The sequence below is a fragment of the Ovis aries genome, chromosome 11 (genome assembly GCF_016772045.2).
Source record: "Ovis aries strain OAR_USU_Benz2616 breed Rambouillet chromosome 11, ARS-UI_Ramb_v3.0, whole genome shotgun sequence".
NCBI classification, from domain to species: domain Eukaryota; kingdom Metazoa; phylum Chordata; class Mammalia; order Artiodactyla; family Bovidae; genus Ovis; species Ovis aries.
The window spans coordinates 43,905,957-43,925,589 of NC_056064.1; the positions used below are offsets into that span (position 1 = coordinate 43,905,957).

The 19,633-nt window shown below is 50.9% G+C and overlaps 1 protein-coding gene across 2 annotated transcripts; it reads right to left on the reverse strand.

Annotated features, from left to right (window-relative positions):
* Positions 1–3,807: 3,807 nt before the first annotated feature.
* Positions 3,808–18,140, reverse strand: ITGA2B (integrin subunit alpha 2b). 2 transcript variants are annotated; one of them, XM_004012986.5, is made up of 30 exons: positions 17,921–18,140; positions 16,304–16,425; positions 16,116–16,213; positions 15,841–16,009; positions 15,515–15,564; positions 15,392–15,437; positions 15,173–15,298; positions 14,754–14,801; positions 14,562–14,605; positions 14,396–14,449; positions 14,221–14,273; positions 13,808–14,019; positions 11,436–11,618; positions 11,144–11,189; positions 10,942–11,046; positions 10,799–10,854; positions 10,553–10,704; positions 10,270–10,395; positions 8,543–8,610; positions 8,194–8,341; positions 7,517–7,609; positions 7,200–7,279; positions 6,809–6,889; positions 6,588–6,684; positions 6,336–6,488; positions 6,119–6,235; positions 5,509–5,622; positions 5,189–5,290; positions 4,869–4,985; positions 3,808–4,112 (listed from the first exon to the last, which is right to left on the reverse strand). In XM_004012986.5, the coding sequence occupies exons 1-30, from the start codon at positions 18,106–18,108 to the stop codon at positions 4,056–4,058; spliced, it is 3,105 nt and encodes a 1,034-aa protein (XP_004013035.2). In that variant the 5' UTR covers positions 18,109–18,140; the 3' UTR covers positions 3,808–4,055. The 2 variants fall into 2 exon arrangements, with proteins under 2 accessions (XP_004013035.2, XP_060251698.1); XM_060395715.1 differs by having other exon boundaries at positions 5,509–5,643.
* Positions 18,141–19,633: the final 1,493 nt, after the last annotated feature.

Below are 19,633 nucleotides of genomic sequence, written 5' to 3' on the forward strand. Positions count from 1 at the left end.
ATAAGGACAAATGCCAAATGATTTGCTGGATCAAGATAAATTGTCTGGGGCCATCCAATTACAATGGCGGCGGGAAGAGAGGGTTTGGCTGCTATTCAAGGATCACAGCTTAATCTTTTCCTAAACGGTCACAGTCACCCATGAAGAAAGCTTTTCTGGAACCTGCCATGCATGGATATCAAATTGTTCTCTTTACATAATTTACCTTTTACCCCTTTGGGTAAAATCAAATGCCAGAAGCTCTTGTGTGGTAAATTTGTTCATCAACGGCTTCCCTCAACACTCAGCATCAAGTCCAAAGTTCTTCCCCATGGCTGCAAAGTGCTGCATGCCTGCCCCCACCCCTAACTTCATCTGGATTCCTTGTCTGCCTTCAGCCCGAGGGTCTCCTTTTGCTTGAATACATCAAGCCTCCTCTCACTTCACTTCAGTTCAGTCGCTCAGTCGTGTCCAACTCTTTGTGACCCCATGCACTGCCCCATGCCAGGCTTCCCTGTCCATCACCAATTCCCAAACCTTAGGCAAACTCATGTCCATTGAATCGGTGATGCCATCTAACCATCTCATTCTCTGTCATTTCCTTCTCCTTTGCCTTCAATCTTTCCCCAGCATCAGGGTCTTTTCCAATGAATCAGTTCTTCACATCAGGTGGCCAAAGTATTGGGGTTTCAGCATCAGTTCTTCCAATGAATATTCAGGATTGATTTCCTTAAAATTGACTAGTTCCTTAAAATCTCCTTGCAGTCCCAGGGACTCTCAAGAGTCTTCTCCAACACCACAGTTCAAAAGCATCAATTCTTCTGCACTCAGCTCTCTTTATGTTCCAACTCTCACATCCTTACATGACTACTGGAAAAACAAACTTTGACTAGACAGACCTTTGCTGACAAAGTAATGTCTCTGCTTTTTAATATGCTGTCTAGGTTGGTCATAGCTTTTCTTCCAAGGAGCAAGCGTCTTTTAATTTCATGACTGCAGTCACCATCTGCAGTGATTTTGGAGCCCCCCCCCCCCAAATAAAGTCTCTCACTGTTTCCATTGTTTCCCCATCTATTTCCCATGAAGTGATGGGACCAGATGCCATGATCTTAGTTTTCTGAATGTTGAGTTTTAAGCCAACTTTTTCACTCTCCTCTTTCACTTTTATCAAAAGGCTCTTTAGTTCTTCACTTTCTGCCATAAGGGTGGTGTCATCTGCATATCTGAGGTTATTGATATTTCTGCCAGCCATCTTGACTCCAGCTTGTGCTTCATCCAGTCAGGTATTTTGCATAATGTATTCTGCATATAAGTAAAATAAGCAGAGTGACAATATACAGCTTTGACATGCTCCTTTCCCAATTTGGAACCAGTCTGTTGTTCGATGTCCAGTTCTAATTGTTGCTTCTTGACCTGCATACAGATTTCTCAGGAGGCATGTAAGGTAGACTGGTATTCCCATCTTTTTAAGAATTTTCCACAGTTTGTTGTGATCCACACAGCCAAAGGCTTTGGCATAGTCAATAAAGCAGAAATAGATGTTTTTCTGGAACTCTCTTGCTTTTTCCATGATCCAGTGGATGTTGGCAATTTGATCTCTGGTTCCTCTGCCTTTTCTAAATCCAGCTTGAACATCTGGAAGTTCATGGTTCATGTACTGTTGAAGCCTGACTTGGAGAATTTTGAGCATTACTTTACTAGCATGTGAGATGAGTGCAATTGTGCAGTAGTTTGAACATTCTTTGGCATTGCCTTTCTTTGGGATTCGGATGAAAACTGACCTTTTCCAGTCCTGTGGCCACTGCTGTTTTCCAAATTTGCTGGCATATTGAGTGCAGCACTTTCACAGCATCATCTTTTAGGATTTGAAATAGCTCAACTGGAATTCTATCACCTCCACTAGCTTTGTTCATAGTGATGCTTCCTAAAGCCCACTTGACTTCACACTCCAGGATGTCTGGCTCTAGGTGAGTGATCACACCATTGTGGTTATCTGGTTCATGAAGGTTTTTTTTGTACACTTCAGTGTATTCTTGCCACTTCTGCTTAATATCTTCTGCTTCTGTTGGGTCCATACCATGTCTGTCCTTTATTGTACCTGTCTTTGCATAATATGTTCCCTTGGCATCTCTAGTTTTCTTGAAGAGATCTCTAGTCTTACCCATTCTATTGTTTTCCTCTATTTCTTTGCATTGATAACTGAGGATTGCTTTCTTATCTCTCCTCGCTATGCTTTGGAACTCTGAATTCAAATGGGTATATATTTCCTTTTCTCCTTTGCCTTTAGCTTCTCTTCTTCTTTCAGCTATTTGTAAGGCCTCCTCAGACAACCATTTTGCCTTTTTGCATTTCTTTTTCTTGGGACTGGTTGATCACTGCCTTCTGTACAATGTCATGAACCTTCGTCCATCATTCTTCAGGTACTCTATCAGATCTGATCCCTGAATCTCTGCTCATTTCATCACAGGGGCTTCCCCTGACCACTTTCCCTAAAATGTCAGCCCTCTCCCAGCACCAATTATTCGATCACTGTCTCCTTATCTTTATTTTGACTCCCACCGATCATACATTAGTTTGTTCGTTCTTTCCTCCTGGTTGAATGTAAGTTCCATGAGCTCAGGGACTTTGTTTCATCCCTTGCTCCATCCTAGCACTGGAACAGGCCTAGGCACATGGTAGCTGCTCCATAAATATTTACTGAACTCATGAACCAACACATGTCTCAGGACTCCAGGAGGACCCCCCTCCCCCCCACTGCTACTCACTGGCTCCAGCCTCCACCGTGGGACAGCTGTGTTCCACTCCCAGCTCTCCTGCAAGCTCCCTGTCTGTGCCCTCATTCCAAACTTTAGACCCCTCCCCTTAATGGAGAAGAAGGAATAACAAGCAGCAGGGTAGCCAGAGAGCAATGCCTGCTCTTCTGTCCCCGCTGAAACTCTGCCTTCCTCAGACTGAGGGCTTACTCAGCCTCCCTCTGCCCCTTCTCACTCTGAACATCTTTTTTTTTTAAGATTTTTTTGGGGCGTGGCTTCCCTGGTGTTCTAGTGATTAAGAATTCCTCTGCCAGTGCAGGGGACATAGAATCCATCCCTGGTCAGGGACGATCCCACATGTCTGGAAGCAACTAAGCCTGTGTGCCACAACTACTGAAGCCCAGCTCACTGCAAGGAAAAGTAGTCCTGGCTCCCGGCAACTAGAGAAAGCCCAGGTGTAGCAAGGAAGACCCAGAGCAGCCAAAAATAAAAATAAAATAATAAATAAATCTTACAAAACATTTTTATATGGACTATTTTTTTCTCTTTATAGACTTTGTTACAACATTGCTTCTGTTTTATGTTCTGATTTTTTGACCCCATCAGAAATCGAACCCACACGCCCTGAATTGGAAAGTGAGTCTTAACCACTGACCACCAAGGAAATCCCTGAATACAGCTTTAAGGACCTTCTTTTATGAGAGTGGAGACAGCATATTACCTCAACTCTCAACTCATCTTGGGGTTTATTTCCTCCAAAATCATGGAAAAAAATATTGTTTAAATTCACCCACCAGGGACTCAGCCTCCCTTTTCTGATGCGCCCAACCTCCCTCTAACCCAACCACCCTGAGACACCCCATTCTCCTCCAGTCTCACTTGGAGGCTCTGCCATCCCTTTTCCCTTGTTCCACTCTCTCGCTCCTGATACTCCCCAAAGACAGTAATTTGCACCCTAACCCTGGCAGAGACCTCTCTGCTCACACTTCTTCCAGTCCTAGATTCCTCAGCCCAAACATCACCTTGGGCCCCTCTCCTCTTCTGACCCCCAAGAAGAGGCAGCATGCTGTGGAGCTGGGTTCCAAGTTCTTTATTAGGCAGCAGGAGAGGGGGTGACTCAGCTCTGATGGGAGAGAGAGGACATCAGGAGGCAGAGAGAGATGCTGGCCCAAGTAGATGACTCAGGGTCCATCTGATTTCCATCTCCACTATTAGAATGTCACCCTCCCAGCCTTGGGTAACCAGAGATGGGGGGGCACTCATTGGAGAAGGGACACAACATCACACCCAGCCTTGCTGCCAGAACAGAGATGTGTGGGCTCATCACTCCTCTTCATCATCTTCTTCTAAGGGTGGACGATTCCGCTTGAAGAAGCCAACCTGGGGGGTGCACAGGGGCCAGGGATGGGGTGTAAAGGTGATTTTTTCAGCCCCAGAGCAGCAATGGAGAGTGTATGCTAGAAACCAGCCAGCCACGAGGTCCTCACCCTGGACCAACACGATCCCCACTATATGATCAAGTGGAGGCATTTCCCATTTAGAGATAATGCATGAAACAAAAGAATTTTAACATTTTGCTTTTCATTCCTGAACTTTTCTGAAGTACTGTTGATTATGTCTCTATATGACTCAAGCATGTGATGGTATATATTTGATTATTATAAGTCTAATGTATGTTTTCCCTAAAAGCACTGTGGCTTTCTAGGGTTTGGACACTTGAGTGAGTTTGAGAACAGTGCAGGTGTTCTCCAGAGGCAGAGGAGGGAATGACCCACCAGGGACACATCGGAGCAGGAAGACCTGGGTCCTTCTGGGGGAGGGACTGAGCAGGGAGGAGGTGAAAATTCTCAGGGGTCAGTGGATTCCAGAAGGCAAGACTCTGTCCCTGGGACTCCTGCTCTCAGGGGAAACGGGTCTAAAGGCCTTAGGATTTCAGGTGCCACCTCTCCCAGGGACCTGTGCCCTGGAAGAGATCCTCTGGAAGGTGACATTCTAATAGTGGATATGGAAATCAGATGGACCCTGGGTCATCTACTTGGGCCACCATCTCTCTCTGCCTCCCTGTGGGATTGCCTGTCCTCCTGACCTCCTCTACCCCCCACCCCAATACCACCTCAACCTTGCTTCACGCCTCACCTTCCACATGGCCAGGATCAGGAATGTGAGCAGCAGCAGGCCGCCCAGCACACCTACCAGCACCCACCACATTGGAATCTCTCTCTCCTCCAAGACCCGAAGCAGCTGCGTCTGCACCTGAGGGGAGACCCACGGGTCTCCTCAGTCACCGGGACACTTGCCTTTCCCAGAGACTCAAGACTTGCGAGCCGGTGACCTGCGGCCAAGTCACCTACTTGTCCCACCTCTCAGATCCGGGCAGTCCCGGCTGGGCAGGGACTCAGGGGAAGACCAATGGGAGACCCGCGGGACCCTTTCTGCCACCACCATTCCACACCCACCTGAGCTTCCCCGCTGGGCAGGCTGAGGGCAGGCACGGAGTAGGGAAAGGAGGAGACGTTGAACCAAGCGTGCGACTGCAGCACAAACTGATCCAGGGGCCTCTGTATGGGGTGGAGGTGAAAGGTGTTTACACGAGGCCTGCTGCTTGCAAGAGTCCCGGCCTCTGACTCCGCTGTAGGGAGATCCGCCCGGGCCTAATTCTATCAGCTCCAAATTAAACCCAGCTCTCACTCTCTCCCCGCCCCTAAAGCCCCGCCTCCTCCCCAAGTACCTCAGGCCCCGCCTCTAGAAGGCCCCGCCCACCCGCGTCCGGGTTCACCTCTTGGAGGATGGGCAGTGACAGGAAGGCCAGCACCGTGACCATGACCCGCTGCCCGCGCGCCATCTCCTGCAGCTCACACTGCACCACAGTACAGGGCGCCGAGTCGCAGCTCTGAGGGGACGAGTCGCAGCTCTGAGGGTCCCCAGCCCCTACTGATCCATCATCACCCCCATCACAGGACCCAAGTCAGAGGGGGCTTAGGGTCGAAGAGCTTGGGCCAGGCCTCCCTGTCGGGAAGGGCCTCAGATTCAAGCTTGGGACGTTATCTTTGAATGGGATTGCTCACACTGTCCCAGAGATACAGGGAAAGGGCAGGAAGAAGTGGGTCAATCGTATAGCGTTCAGTACTAAGCCTTATTGTAACCCTGCTTTGGCATTTATTTATTTTCTTTAATGTACTGGATACCTTGAAATATACAAGTGCCCCCCACCCCACCCCACCCCAGACACAAGACGCGCACAATCCTTCATATTCACCTGCAGGTTCCCTGTGAGACCAAGGTGACCCATACGAGGTCCCCACCACACCCCTCTCTCCTCTGCCTCCCATCCCCTCTGCCTCTGGACCCCAGGGTGGCCCCAGCTGGAGACCACAGAGCCTGCTCACCACCAAGATTGGATCTTGGAGCCTTGAGGGCTGCTCCTCCTCCAGCACGACCGCCTGTCTGCGATCCCGCTTGTGATGGGCTGGGGAAGGGCTGGGGGTGGGTAGCCTCCATTCCAGCTGAGGAGGCAAAGAGGCCCTCAGGTCTCACGCTCTGCCCACCTGCCAGCCCTCCCACAAGGGCCCTGGTTGATGGCTAGGGATTCACGCAGGCTCTCACCTGGAGGGGATTGGGAGAGGGCTCTGAGGCGCACTGAAGGCCTCCCTGCGGATGAATATCCAGGATGTAGAGCAGGTCTGAGGGCTGGGACTGGCTGGGGAGGTAGAGGTTGAGGCGGAGACCATTTACAGTACCAGGGCCATTGTTGTGGAGCTGGCAGGGTGGTGGTGGCAGAATGTTAGGAGGCTTAGCACCAAAACCAGCTTCTGGGACCCTCCTACCCCAGCCTGGGGCCCAGAGCCTCCTTCCTACCTCGTAGGTGTGCTCCACTTTGGGGCTCCAGCTGTCAGAGCTGTTCTGCCCATTGCCTTCTTCCCCAGCCACCACCAGGGAGGCTGGAAAGGAATTCCTGCAGAGGCCCGAGACCCCCAGCGTGAGCCTGATCACCTGACTTGCCTGTGGAGGTTTGCCCAGGACCCCCTGAGCCTCAGGGCTGTGCCTCTCAACTCCCTTTTGTTTCCCTGGCCTCTCACCCTCTCAACTCCACGTGGGCCACTGCCCGGACTGGCACATCCAGCTCCACCATCTCACTATTTGGATTCTGGCTGTTCTTGCTGTAGGAAGGAGGCCGAGGAGAAACAGATCAGGGACACGAGCCCAGTGGACATTAGGACTCTCGGGGCGGGGTCAGGGGAGGGAGGGCAGAATAGCAGAGGGCTCAGGAAGAGCTAACTCCACAAACAGCGCACCACACTAAAGTTAGTTCCTCTGGGGCTCCAAAACTCAAACCAGTCTCTGAGGAAGAAAGGAAACAGGGGAGTCTAAACAGCATACCTCCCAGAGAACCCTTCTGTGTGGCAGGCAACTGAGGGTCTCTGTGTGGGGATTAGACGGGGGAAGGGAGTGCCCCCCAGTCTAGTATACCTCCTGATCTGCAGCAGGAAGGACACCTGCTCCCCAGCCTCTTCCAGCTTCCCCACGCTCACCCACATCGTGACTTCTATCTGAGACATGGGGAGGGCCAGAGTCACTGTCCAGACGCCCACTCTGAATGTGGCCTCCAGTCCTCGTCCTGAAGACCACTCAGAGAGGGAATCACTCACCCAAGACTACACAGGCAGGGAGTGAGAGTACAAGGATTCCAGTCTGGAGCCATCTGACTTCAAACCCAGCCCCCGAAACCCAGCTGTCTATGAACCCCTGGTAGAGGAGACCCAGCACCCAGGCCTGAGTGGCCTCACCTGGGCGTTACTCTTCATGGGGTTGCCCAGTTCACACAGCACCACCTTGGTCTCATTCTCCTTCTTCTGGTTACAGATGAGTCTTTCAAACCCCTTCAGAGAAGCAGTTCCGAGAAAGAAGATGGTTACACAGCATCCCTTATATATTTAACCTCCCTTGGAAAGTCAGGGTCGGGAGGATCCCAGGGTGGGATGGAGGGTTTCAAGGGGAGGTGGAATTCAAGGACTGTCACATTCCTGTTTACGTATTACTGTATATTACTGTATGTATTACTATTCTTTTTTAATGATTTTTAAAAAATGAAAACCACAAAACATCACATGGAGGGTAACTCCATTGTTATAAACTGTATCAGTAAAATAAAAAATAAATATACACCTGTGTAAGTATCTACGTCGAGAAAAAAGAACGCAAGGAAATCCAAATTTAACAGCAGAAATTTAATGGAAATCCAAAACCAAATCTAAACGGTGGCTCCTGTTAACAGTTATTTCCTGATTCTATAATTGAGTTTGTGAATTGTATGCCATTAGCAAATATTCCTCTTCCAAATTAGAGGAGGGAAAAATTGGAGCTCTTGAAGGAAAGCATAGAGAAACGGGAGCTCCAGGTGGGAGATGAGAATCAAGGCTCCCACACTTCCCAGGTCCCCATGGACGCCCGGGTGGGGGCTCACCTCCATGTTGCTGACAGCCCGCATGTAGTGGGCACCAGGAGGCAGGAACACAGCCAGCTCGGCCTCATAGGCTCCCTCACCCTCATTGGCTGCATCCATTCGCAGCTCCAGCACGTTGTCTGCTCCAATTAGGAGTGGGGAGCCCTTCCTGTGGTGGTTGAGAAGGGAGTAAAGCCAAGGAGGCTGGGTCCAAGCCCAGGGTCTGGGATGAGGAGGTGGGCTGAGGCCAGAGTTTCAGGATCCAGGTGAGGAGGGGCTGTCGTCAGGGTAGACAGGGAGGGGTGAGGGGGCAGTGGGTGGTGTTGGGGGGCAGTGGGCGGTGTGGGGGTGCAGTGGGTGATCTTCTCACATGCTGGCAGTGAGCTGCAGCTGCGGCACACACAGGTCATCATCCCCACAGTCCAGAATGATGCGGGTCTAGAGGGGACATGTCATGTGGGAGGGTAGGTTTGAGGGTCACAGTGGGGTTTGGGGAATTAGAAGGTTTGAGCAGAAAAGGTTGGTGATGATATCAGAGCTTTGGAGTTTGCCTCAGGGTTTGGGATGATGTCAGGGCTTTGATTCTGCAAGGAAATCCATCAAACGTTAACAATGTTTCCTGTTAATATGTATTTCCAGATTTTATAACTCAGTTCTTGAATTGGATACCATCAGCAAATATTCCTCTTCCAAATTAAGGAAAAAAAGAATAAGCAAGGTGAAAAGACAGCCTTCTGAATGGGAGAACATAATAGCAAATGAAGCAACTGACAAACAACTAATCTCAAAAATATACAAGCAACTTATGCAGCTCAATTCCAGAAAAATAAACGACCCAATCAAAAAATGGGCCAAAGAACTAAATAGACATTTCTCCAAAGAAGACATACGGATGGCTAACAAACACATGAAAAGATGCTCAACATCACTCATTATTAGAGAAATGCAAATCAAAACCACAATGAGGTACCACTTCACACCAGTCAGAATGGCTGCGATCCAAAAATCTGCAAGCAATAAATGCTGGAGAGGGTGTGGAGAAAAGGGAACCCTCCTACACTGTTGGTGGGAATGCAAACTAGTACAGCCACTATGGAGAACGGTGTGGAGATTCCTTAAAAAATTGCAAATAGAACTACCTTATGACCCAGCAATCCCACTTCTGGGCATACACACCGAGGAAACCAGAATTGAAAGAGACACATGTACCCCAATGTTCATCGCAGCACTGTTTATAATAGCCAGGACATGGAAACAACCTAGATGTCCATCAGCAGATGAATGGATAAGAAAGCTGTGGTACATATACACAATGGAGTATTACTCAGCCGTTAAAAAGAATTCATTTGAATCAGTTCTGATGAGATGGATGAAACTGGAGCCGATTATACAGAGTGAAGTAAGCCAGAAAGAAAAACACCAATACAGTATACTAACACATATATATGGAATTTAGGAAGATGGCAATGACGACCCTGTATGCAAGACAGGGAAAGAGACACAGATGTGTATAACGGACTTTTGGACTCAGAGGGAGAGGGAGAGGGTGGGATGATTTGGGAGAATGACATTCTAACATGTATACTATCATGTGAATTGAATCGCCAGTCTATGTCTGACGCAGGATGCAGCATGCTTGGGGCTGGTGCATGGGGATGACCCAGAAAGTTGTTATGGGGAGGGAGGTGGGAGGGGGGTTCATGTTTGGGAATGCATGTAAGAATTAAAGATTTTAAAATTTAAAAAATAAAAAACTAAAATTTAAAAAAAAAAAAAAAAAAGAAATCACAGCTCTTAAACAAATGCGTGGAGAAGTGGAAGCTCTCAGGTGGGAGATGAGTGAGTAGACATCAGGGTTTAAATGAGAGTTTAGAGGTGATGTCAACATCTGAGGTTTATATGAGGGTTTGGGGGTATTGAGATTTGGCAGTTTTCATTAGGGTTTAGAGTAACACCAGAGATTAGAGGTGACATCCAGGTTTGGATGTCTATTTGGAAGTGGCTTAGCAGCAGCAGCAGCAGCATGGACAATAACCCAAACCTTGACAATCTTGCAGGGGTCCTCCCCCTCCCCTGCCTGCACCTGCCCACCTCTACCTGTTCCTGGATGTGGGTGTCTCCATGCAGCACGAGAGCAGGGGCTCCTCCATCCTTCTCCGGCGGCAGGGACACACTAAAGCTGAGCACGATAGGGCTTAGCTTGTCCCGGAAGTCGGTCTCATCCTAGGGAAGGGGGCAAGAGACGGGCCATCTTGCTACCACATACCCTACCTACCCTGTGTGTCCCGTTGACCACCCCTGCAGCACCTGGCCCCATGCCCTGGAGCTGGAGTAACAGGCTCTGCACACCCAGCCCTGCCCACCCCCAGCTTGGGCATACTCGGAGGAAAGCCGTGGCAGTGGAGCAGATGGGGTTGTGTCTGCCTCTCAGCTCCAGGTCCAGGATGGTGCCCGCCTGCTGAGAGTCCAGCAGTAGGACCCGCCGGCCCTGGCGGGGCTTCTGCCGGTCCAGCTGCAGCTCAGCCTTCAGGTCTGGCCCAGGCAAGTGGGGTACGTCAGAGTCTCCCAGGCCAGCCTACTGCGGAGCTCAGGCCCACCTGCCTCCTGTCCCCAGGGTGCTACTCACGCAGCTTCTCGGGAATGTTGTGCCCAGTGGCTCCCACACACATCTGGATGTTAAAGCTGCAGAGAGATGAATGGGGCTCAGGGGCTAGGGTCGCCCGGCTGAGGTCCCAGATCCTGCCCGACCCACACCCTCTGTTTCCTCACCAGCTCACTGGGGTCTTGGTCTGGGACAGGACACAAGTCTTCACGGCAGGGTTCAATGAATCTTGCACCATCAGCTGGACAGTGACCATCACCACTGGCTGAGCCCTGGTGGGAATTGGGAGGCTTGCCTTGGTGGCCCCTCCTGACCTAGTCTCTGATGGGGTGGGTTCTTCCCCATCCCACCCCTGGAGCCAGCGCTCACCTGTATACCACAACCTTGCTGGCCCCGTAAGCTCCCACAAGCAGGTCTACAGACATTGTGGGAAGGAGGGGAGGTGTCAGAATCGTTAATTAGAGAGTTATGGGGTCTTTGTCTCATTTTCTCAGGGGTTTCCCACACTACCTCCCCCCATAGGAGGTTTGATCTGGCCCCCCAACCCACAGAGTTCTCAGTGGGGCACCAGGTCAGGTTCAAGCCCCTTGCTGTGTATCTTAGTATCTCCAGCTAATGCCCACGGGCCCTTCCTGTCTAGTTGGAGGCAGTCCAGGGGCACCTGGGTATCCGTTGTCATCGATATCTGTGGCACCTCGAAGGGAGAAGCCAAAGCCAGAGCCTGTGGGGAAGGGGCTATCCAGGACTTGCGAGGGGGATGGGTTAAGCCCCTCACTCTGACCCAAGTACACCAACACTTGGCCTTGACCGCTGGGACCCCCGTAGGGGGCAGCTACTGCAACATCTGGAAAGAACAACAGAAAGGGAGTAGCTATCTGTTATCCAGTCTCTCCAGGCCCTGTAACATTTTCCTGAGCTCCTTCTCTAGGCAGACCCAGGGAACCAGGAGAGGAATGTGGAGGTCAAGGAGGCATCTGCCCCACTCTCCAGGAGTTTACAATTGGATGGGAGGAAGACCCATCAAGTCAGATTATTGTAAAAACAGTCTAACAGCCCTCACTATCTATTGAGGACAATATATTGTCCTGATTTCTTTTAATCCTGAAAACTAGGCATTATTATTCCCATTTTAAAGGAGAAAATAGAGTCCCAGAAGATTAAGTAACCAAGACCTGCTAAATATTTGCCCCCACTTCAGCTGAGGCATTCCACTTCCACCATGTAAACCCAGGGTCACACCATGGGGTTGTCATCACTAATAACTTTAATGACCACTCTTGAAAATGTAATCATCATTAATAACAATCATTAATAATCTTATTAATCTATAAGAATTCTTTGCATGTGATGGCAATTAAGATCTTTGATATGTATGTTGTAACTGTCTTTCCCTTGCCTTCTGACTTCATGGTATGTTTTCTGTGCAGTTTTTTTTCTTCTAAAGATCTACTGACTTTTCTGATAGACTCAGAACACAGTCTCGTCCAGTCACCTGATCTTTGGCTTCCCCATCTCTCCAGATATTTTCTAAACATTCAATTACCCTCACCATATCCTCAGTCATCCCGCCCCATTGCCAGTCCTGGCCAGACCCTACCACATTGGGCACCATGAATTCCTGACCTCCAGCCATCACTAGGGGCTTCCGTGTATGCCTAGCTGTCCCTCGGGGTTTTCTGCTCAGCACCTATTTCAAACTTTCTCCATTCAATCAAGTTCCCCGCCTCTCACTTCCTTCTCAAACAGAAGCAACCAAACTGTTGTGCTTTTTGCTCTTCTCCCTTCTTGACCCTAGAAATAGTGTCCCTCCTGCACCTGCCACTAGACTGAGCATTCCAGCCCTGCATCTCTCAGGCACTGCAGGGACCCACCTCCAGCTCACTCCCTGCCCCTGTTTCCCCACAAGATCATTTTCCTCCACATTCCACCTACTCCATAGTCTTTACAATTAAAATAGCCTTCCCTTGAGCCTCATCTCCTTTCAGTAATCACTTTTCTTTTTCTCCTTTCACAAACTGGTAGAAAGAGCAGTCTACTTTGGCTGCCATCAAATCTTCACCTTCATTCATACTTTGTACCATACTAGCCCTGAATTGGTTCTTGTCACTGTCACCAATGACTTCCTTCTTGCTAAAGCCCAGGAATACTTACTTCTCCAGCCCCATCTAATTCTATCTTTCAGCAGCATCTGGAGCCACTGACCCAGCTTCCTTCTGCTTCCAGCACTCTTCCTTTGAGTTCTGGGCCATCAGATCTCCTAGTTTCCCTCCTATCCCTCTGAACATCCTTCTGTCTCCTTTCTAGATCTACTTTCTCTGGGAGTCCCCTAAGTGCTCTTGCTCCCCAGGGCTCTCTTCTGGGCCTCTTCCCACTGTGCAAGCTCCCAGGACCTCATCGACCCTCCCCAAGCCCCTATCTCCCATTCAGACCTCTCTGCTGGAAATGGAGGAAGTCACACCCAACTGTTCTCTGGATATGTCTGCCTAAGGCTCCCAAGCCTTTCATGATCAAACAAGTCCAGGGAATTCCCTGGCGGTCCACTGGTTAGGACTCCGTACTTTCACTGCCAGGGGTATGGGGTTCGATCCCTGATTGGGCAGCTAAGATCCTGCAAGTTGTGTGGCATGGCCAAAAAAAGAAAAAGACCAAATGAGAGCAGAGCTGAACTGCTGATCTCTCTTCAGGCCTGTGGCAAGACTTGAGTTTCAGGCAGTGAAGGGCACCACCACTCACCCAATTCCTCTCTCTTAGCCCCACCTCCAGTCACCCATCAAGTTCTAATAATCTAAGTAATAACTATCTAGAAATCACCCTCATCTCTAACTCTGTTGCCAAAGCCCACATCCCAGTGGTCACCATCTCTTGCCTGGACTAATGCAAACAAATCCCAACTGGTCTCCTTTAACTCTCTCCTGCTCAAAGCCCTTCCTGGCTCCCCCTGCCCTCAGGTCAAATCCACCATCTTTGTCATGTCTAAATAAATCCCTTCTGATCTTTGTCATGGCTAAATAAACCCCTTCTCTCTTCCCTTACCGTTGTAGCCATCCCGGTTGAGGTCGCCCAGAGGTGCAATGGCTGAGCCAAATCGCCCATAGAGCTGTGCGCCAGTCAGCAGGAGGTTGGGGGCCCCCAGCATTCGGGCGCCTCGAGTCTGCAGGAACAAGTACACACGCCCCACCTCGGCCAGCTTGCGGTCAGCACGGCTCTCCATGTACAGTGGTGCACCCACCAAGAGGTCATGCCTCCTGCAGGCCCAACGGGTGGTTATGTGGGGATGGGCTAGAGGGATGCTGTGGGCCTGAGCCCAGGCTTACCCATCCTTGCTCTCCTGCTCCCCTCAGTGTGAGTGAGGGCTGGGAAAGGAAGAGACTGGAGACCAAGGGCAGTCAACACCTCTGGTAATTTGGGACCCAAGTGGGTAGGAGTGGGGGCGCCTGGCTTCTCACCCATCCCCATTGACGTCCGTGACGGCCACTGAGTGCCCAAAATATGAAGCCATCTGCAGGAAATGGGGCACACCTTAATTTCTGTCCTCATACTCACACTTTGATCCCACCCTGTCTCGTGGAATATTCCAGGGTCTCAATTCCCTTGCCTTGGCCACCCCCACCTGATCCTCACCTGCTCTCCATGCAGCCGGTGCAGCATCTGGTGGTACGAGTCCAAAATTTCCACCTGCTCAGAAAACGTACAGGAGCATGTCACAGGGCAGGAAGTTTGGAGGCGGGGGCGGGCACGGTTCAGGCTGAAGAGTGAAATGAGTGAGGGGAGGACAGACGGCACTCACCGCTCCCAGGGTCCAACTCCAGGTGGGGGCACCGAAGACATACTCTGGGGAGAGTCGGGACCAGAAAGTGAGGTCTCTGGAACCCCCACCTGCCTCCTGCCCGCCGTTCCGCATCCCAGGGAGATGCCGGTCTTGGAAGTGCTCCTTTCCGGGCGGGACTCCCCAAACCCCACCCCTAAGTGAATTTCTTGCCTGTAGTGTTGGGATTTCCGTCGAAGTCGCCCACGGCCACCGAGTACCCTGAAGGCACAGTGAGAATTAGTCCTTCAGGGAGGGTGAAGCAGGGAAGGGGCCCGAGTGAGAACGGAGGGGACTCAGAGACCACCCAGTTCAAACTCTGCATTGCGGAGACGGGGAAATCGAGGCCACCGAGAGGTCAAGACCTGCCCGAGGCCGCGAAGCGAATTCAGCTCGAGAAGTCGACATGCTCGCCTTTGGGAGCTGGGCTGTCTGCAGAGGGTAGGGAGAGGGAGCTGCCTGAGCAGAGTGGGGGCGCCTTAGTGCTGGGGCTGGCCAGCCAGAGTTGACAATGGGGCGTTCCTACAGGGGTAGGACAGGGCTGGCGGTGACGCTTGAGTGCTGGGAAGCCTCGATGGGAAGTGCCACGTTACCCCGGTAGCCGTCGTAGTATTGTAAGTGACTGTGGTCGTAGGTGAACTGGGTGCGCACGTGCCACAAAAGGTTGCCTGGGCGGTAACTCGAGATGATATCGGCGATTGGAGCCCGCGCCAAGAGACCTAGGGCACGTGGGACAGTTAGTATGGGCGTCCAGGAGCCTGGAGTGTGCCCGGGTCGAGAGAAGGGAGGGAGGTGTACGGATGGGCACGTACCTACGAAATAGTAGCCGCCAGGAGCCCCAAGCACCAGCTCCCCAGCCTGAAATAGAAGCTCTGAAGGTGAGAGAGGGCCCTGTTTGGGGGGCAACCCCCACGCCGTTTATGCTCCCTACTCGCCTGAGTGACTACCGAGCTGAAGCCGGCTTCGCAGTAACGCCTGTCCTCTCCTAGAGAAGGCAAAAAGAAAGGGTCAGCGAAGAAGCCTGCTCTGACGAGTGGCGCCGGGCCGGGAGGCGGAGTCAAACGGGGGCGGGGCCACAGGGTAATACGGAGGCGTGGTCTACTATCAACATCCAGTGGGCAGGATATGGGGGTGGAGTCAGGAACTAGGCTATCTGGGAGACCCCAGACTGCAAGCAGGATTTGGGAATGATCGGGTGAAGGGCGGGGCTAGTGGATAACGGCCGCGAGTGGGCGGAGCCGAAACGGAGAGAGGAGCTCACTGAAATGATTTCTCTCGTAAAACTGGCTCATTTTGTTGGCCCGGCAGGGCGAGTACTCTGTGCGGTCGCCGTTTTGGAGCTGAGCCACGAAGCAGCCACCTACGGGGGTCTTCTGAGCCTCCTCCTCGTTCCTATCTAGGACGTTCCAGTGCTGCCAGGGGGCGCAGGCCTGAAGCAGAGCCAGAGGAGAGTGGGGAAGGGGCGGGACTCGGGTTCCTCCCTCCACGTGTCCCCGCCCTCCGTCTGCTCCCTGATCCCGGTCCGGTAGCGCCCACCACAATGCTGTCTCTCCAACTAACGACCGACGCCCCGAGTCCTTGCCCGGCCTTGAAGGTTTGGAAAGTTTGGGTGCCTATGCTTTGCGTTTCATCATCTGGAGGGCACAAGAAGAGAGTAGGGTGCTGAAGCCCGGCTGTCCGCGCTCCTTGTATCCCCTCCCTTTCTCTTCTTGTGCGAGACTCACAGAGGTTGAAGGGCAGCGAGATGCACTGGCCACCCTCGGCCTTCCAGGGGCACAGGAAAATGCCGCCGGTCTCCTCCTCGCTGCGGCCCAGGGTCCGTGGGGCGCCCACCACGATGGACACACTGCATAAGAAAGCTGGGTGAGAGCTCCGTGGATTCTGGGGTACCCCGTGCCCCAGTGCCTGTGCCGGGAGCACTCCTCGGAAGGGCGGTGTGCCTTGAGGGTCACTGGATCTTTTCCCAGTGAGACGACACAGACCACAGACGCCAATCTTTTCATTTTATGGCCACTGAAACTGACTCCCAGCGAGGAAAGTCACATACCCATCAGTAACCGAGGAAATTAAGGATGAAACAGAATATAACCATTAGGTTCGATTTGAACACGAGGGGTTTGACAGCCTTGCTAAAAGAGATCTCCTAAACTCTGTACACCGTCTACATTCCCCAACACTTGCCACGAAAAGCCAAGGGTTTACATGCACCGTGTTCCTGTCTAAACTGTCATCAGATCTCTTTCTGAGAACCAGTTTTAATCAGGAAATATTAAGCTAGTGGGCACCCGTAAAGTGGGTGGTGGGGTGCTGACATTTCTAAGGACTCTAGTAGATCTAGGTTCAAATGACAGCTCTACTGTATATAAAAGGTGGACAATACCAATCAATGCTGTCAGAAGTAAATGAAATAAACACATGAAAAACATTTATGCCAGTGCCAGCCAAATAATACATAACGAGGGCTCCAAAAATGCTGTAATTTGTTTTTCTTTTTAGTTTGCAGGATATTTACTAAGTAGTGCCCATGAGACCAGTATCTATGAAAAGGAGGAGAAAGAAGCAGGAGCAGGCAGGGGACATTGAGTTGAGATTCGGACTGAATAACAGCCATGGGTCAATGTCCTGGGAACTTTGGAGGGAGAAAGACCCTCAGAACTGTCTGGAGTTGAAAGAGTCAGACCGTTAACCTCTCCCCTCCCTCCACACTCCTCATTGACTGGTCATTGTTCCTGGGCCACATTTGGAAGTGGGGGAGCTTTGAGGGAGGTGGCCCTCTTCAGCAGAAGCAACTCCCCAAGGTGCTGACACTTAAAGTTCATCTGCTATTGTTATGCTCTGAAGCTGGACCTTGGTGTCCATCTCAATAAGGAACTAGCTCAGGGTTGTTGCTATAGAGAGAAAGAGCCAGGACTCTAATTTTAGCAGTCTGAATTTGCAGCCTGATGAATCCCAACCAATAATGCTCTATTGCTTCTTTTCAAATATCAATCGTTTTGCTGGGTTGAGGGGATTGGAATAGAAAGCAAAGTGGGAGTAGACAGACAATTTCACAGTTCTGCAGGTCAACTTAAGACATGTGCTCCTTTCTGTATTTCAAGGGGATGAGGGTGGAGTGGGTCATAAAACTGACCCTTGAGGAAAAAATAAGGCATCAACATCGGTCTCCCCTTTGTCTTTGCTCTGCTCAGCTCCCCACTGGTGCCTCTTGCTGACACCCTGGTATTCCTAACAAGAACTCAGCCCAAATAGACCCTGGAAATAAGTTTGCTCAACCTCTATCACAAATGGGGAACTCAAGACCCACAGAAGCAGTGATGGTGGGGGAGTTTCCCAGGGCTCACCTCCTATTGCTGTTCTTGTAGAAGTCCAGTGAAAACCCAAAGTGGCTGCCATTAGGGCCTGTGTAGATGGTGAGCTGCACTGAATCCAGGTTCAAGGCCCAGGTTGGAGGCACAGCACCAGGTCCCAAGAGCAGCTGCACCCACTCCAGAAGCCAGAGGGCACGAAGTAGACACAGAGCTCTGGCCATCTTCCTTCTCCCACAGCCTCCTAGGCAGTAATGGGTTAGCAGCTTCCCCTTTCAGTTCCACCGCAGGAAGTCTTTTCTTATCAAGCTGAAACCTACTTGCTGACTAGTAGGCAGAGTCCTGGGCCATATGGTTTCTAGGGTTGTTGGGAAGAGGGTAAGTCTACCCTGGGGGTGGATGCTTATGGCTGAAAGCCAATTCTTCCCTTTTCTTGAACGTATTTTATCAAGTCCTGCTGGTTCTGCTCTTCAACAATGTCTCTTGAATCTTCATTCCATTTCTTCTACCACCATGCTAGTCTAAACCACCACTGCTTCCTGCTTGGGATAGTGCAACACGCCTCCACTCTAGCCCAGTTCTACAGGTCCTCCTCCCCCCACACAGTTCCCTGCACTGCCAAGGCACACTGTGACTTGGTCAGAAGTGGGGGAAGGAGCGAGGAAGCTCCTGGCCCCTGATAAGACCTGAGGCTGCTGTATCCTTAAAAGAATAAGGCACTTATCCACTTCCTCCTTCTAGGACCTTTGGCAGCTTCAGTCAGTCATATTGGCACAACAGCTTCCTCGCTCATCCTCCATCTGGGGCCAAGTCTTAATGTGGCGCAGCAATGTAGCCAGTGCTGGGGGAGGGGTGGTGAATGGATCCTGGCTGAAGGGAGGAGATGGGGATAAAGTGGAGTCATCCCAGGGTGTTCTGGCTCACAGGCTTGGAGATTTGCACCAGCTGTTCAGTTGAAGGCAGGTCTAACTCCTTGGGTGACAGAGCTCTTGTCCAATCAGTAAGACTTGATTCTAGTGGGGTCATTGCCTAGGAGATGCCACTCTCAATTCCTCGGGCTGGCACTCTGGGGTTCACACACAGGGGTGCGGCACTGATCACACTGCTTTGTCATGGTCTGTTCACTGGATTTTGTTCACGGGTCCCTTGAGAATGAGGGTCCTTTCTGGTGCCCCAGGACCTAGCCAAGAGCCCATCATACCGTAGGCATTGCTGACAGACTGAATAATAGCAGGCACTGAGGACTGGAGGATGCAAATGCAGGCTCCCACAGAGGAAAGAAAAGGAATAGTTTTGAGCAGAAAGGGCATTTTTTAACGGATGTTCAGAGGAAGAGGAGTGCCAAGCAAGTCTTACTGGCACTGCATTGTCTTCCCAAAAAAGCAGGTTGTCAGGAAGGAAATTTAAGAGATCTGCTGGGGTAAAGAACATAGTCACATTGCTTTTGCTCATATTTTCTTTTTAAATATTTTATTTATTTGGCTACATTGGGTCTTAGTTGCATCATCTGGCATCTTTCCTTGTGGTGCACGGACTCTGCAGTTGCGGTGTGGGATCTTAAGTTTCCCAACCAGGGATCGAACCCAAGTTCTTTGCATTGCAAGGTGGATTCCACTGGACTACCAAGGCTGTTAAATTTTCTGATCAAACTTAACCATCATCTTATCCCGCCCAACTCCCCAGGGCCCTTCAGCACCACCTTTGTCCTCATAATTCACCTCCTTTGAGCACATAGCTCAAAATCCTATC

Excerpts from the sequence above, each read along its gene's own strand:
- ITGA2B (XM_060395715.1), bottom strand. The coding sequence starts at position 18,108 with ATGGCCAGAGCTCTGTGTCTACTTCGTGCCCTCTGGCTTCTGGAGTGG. Across the intron at positions 14,802-15,172 it reads ATACTACGACGGCTACCGGG|GGTACTCGGTGGCCGTGGGC; the intron begins GTAACGTGGCAC and ends CTGTGCCTTCAG. Across the intron at positions 4,113-4,868 it reads TGATCCTGGCCATGTGGAAG|GTTGGCTTCTTCAAGCGGAA; the intron begins GTGAGGCGTGAA and ends TGCACCCCCCAG.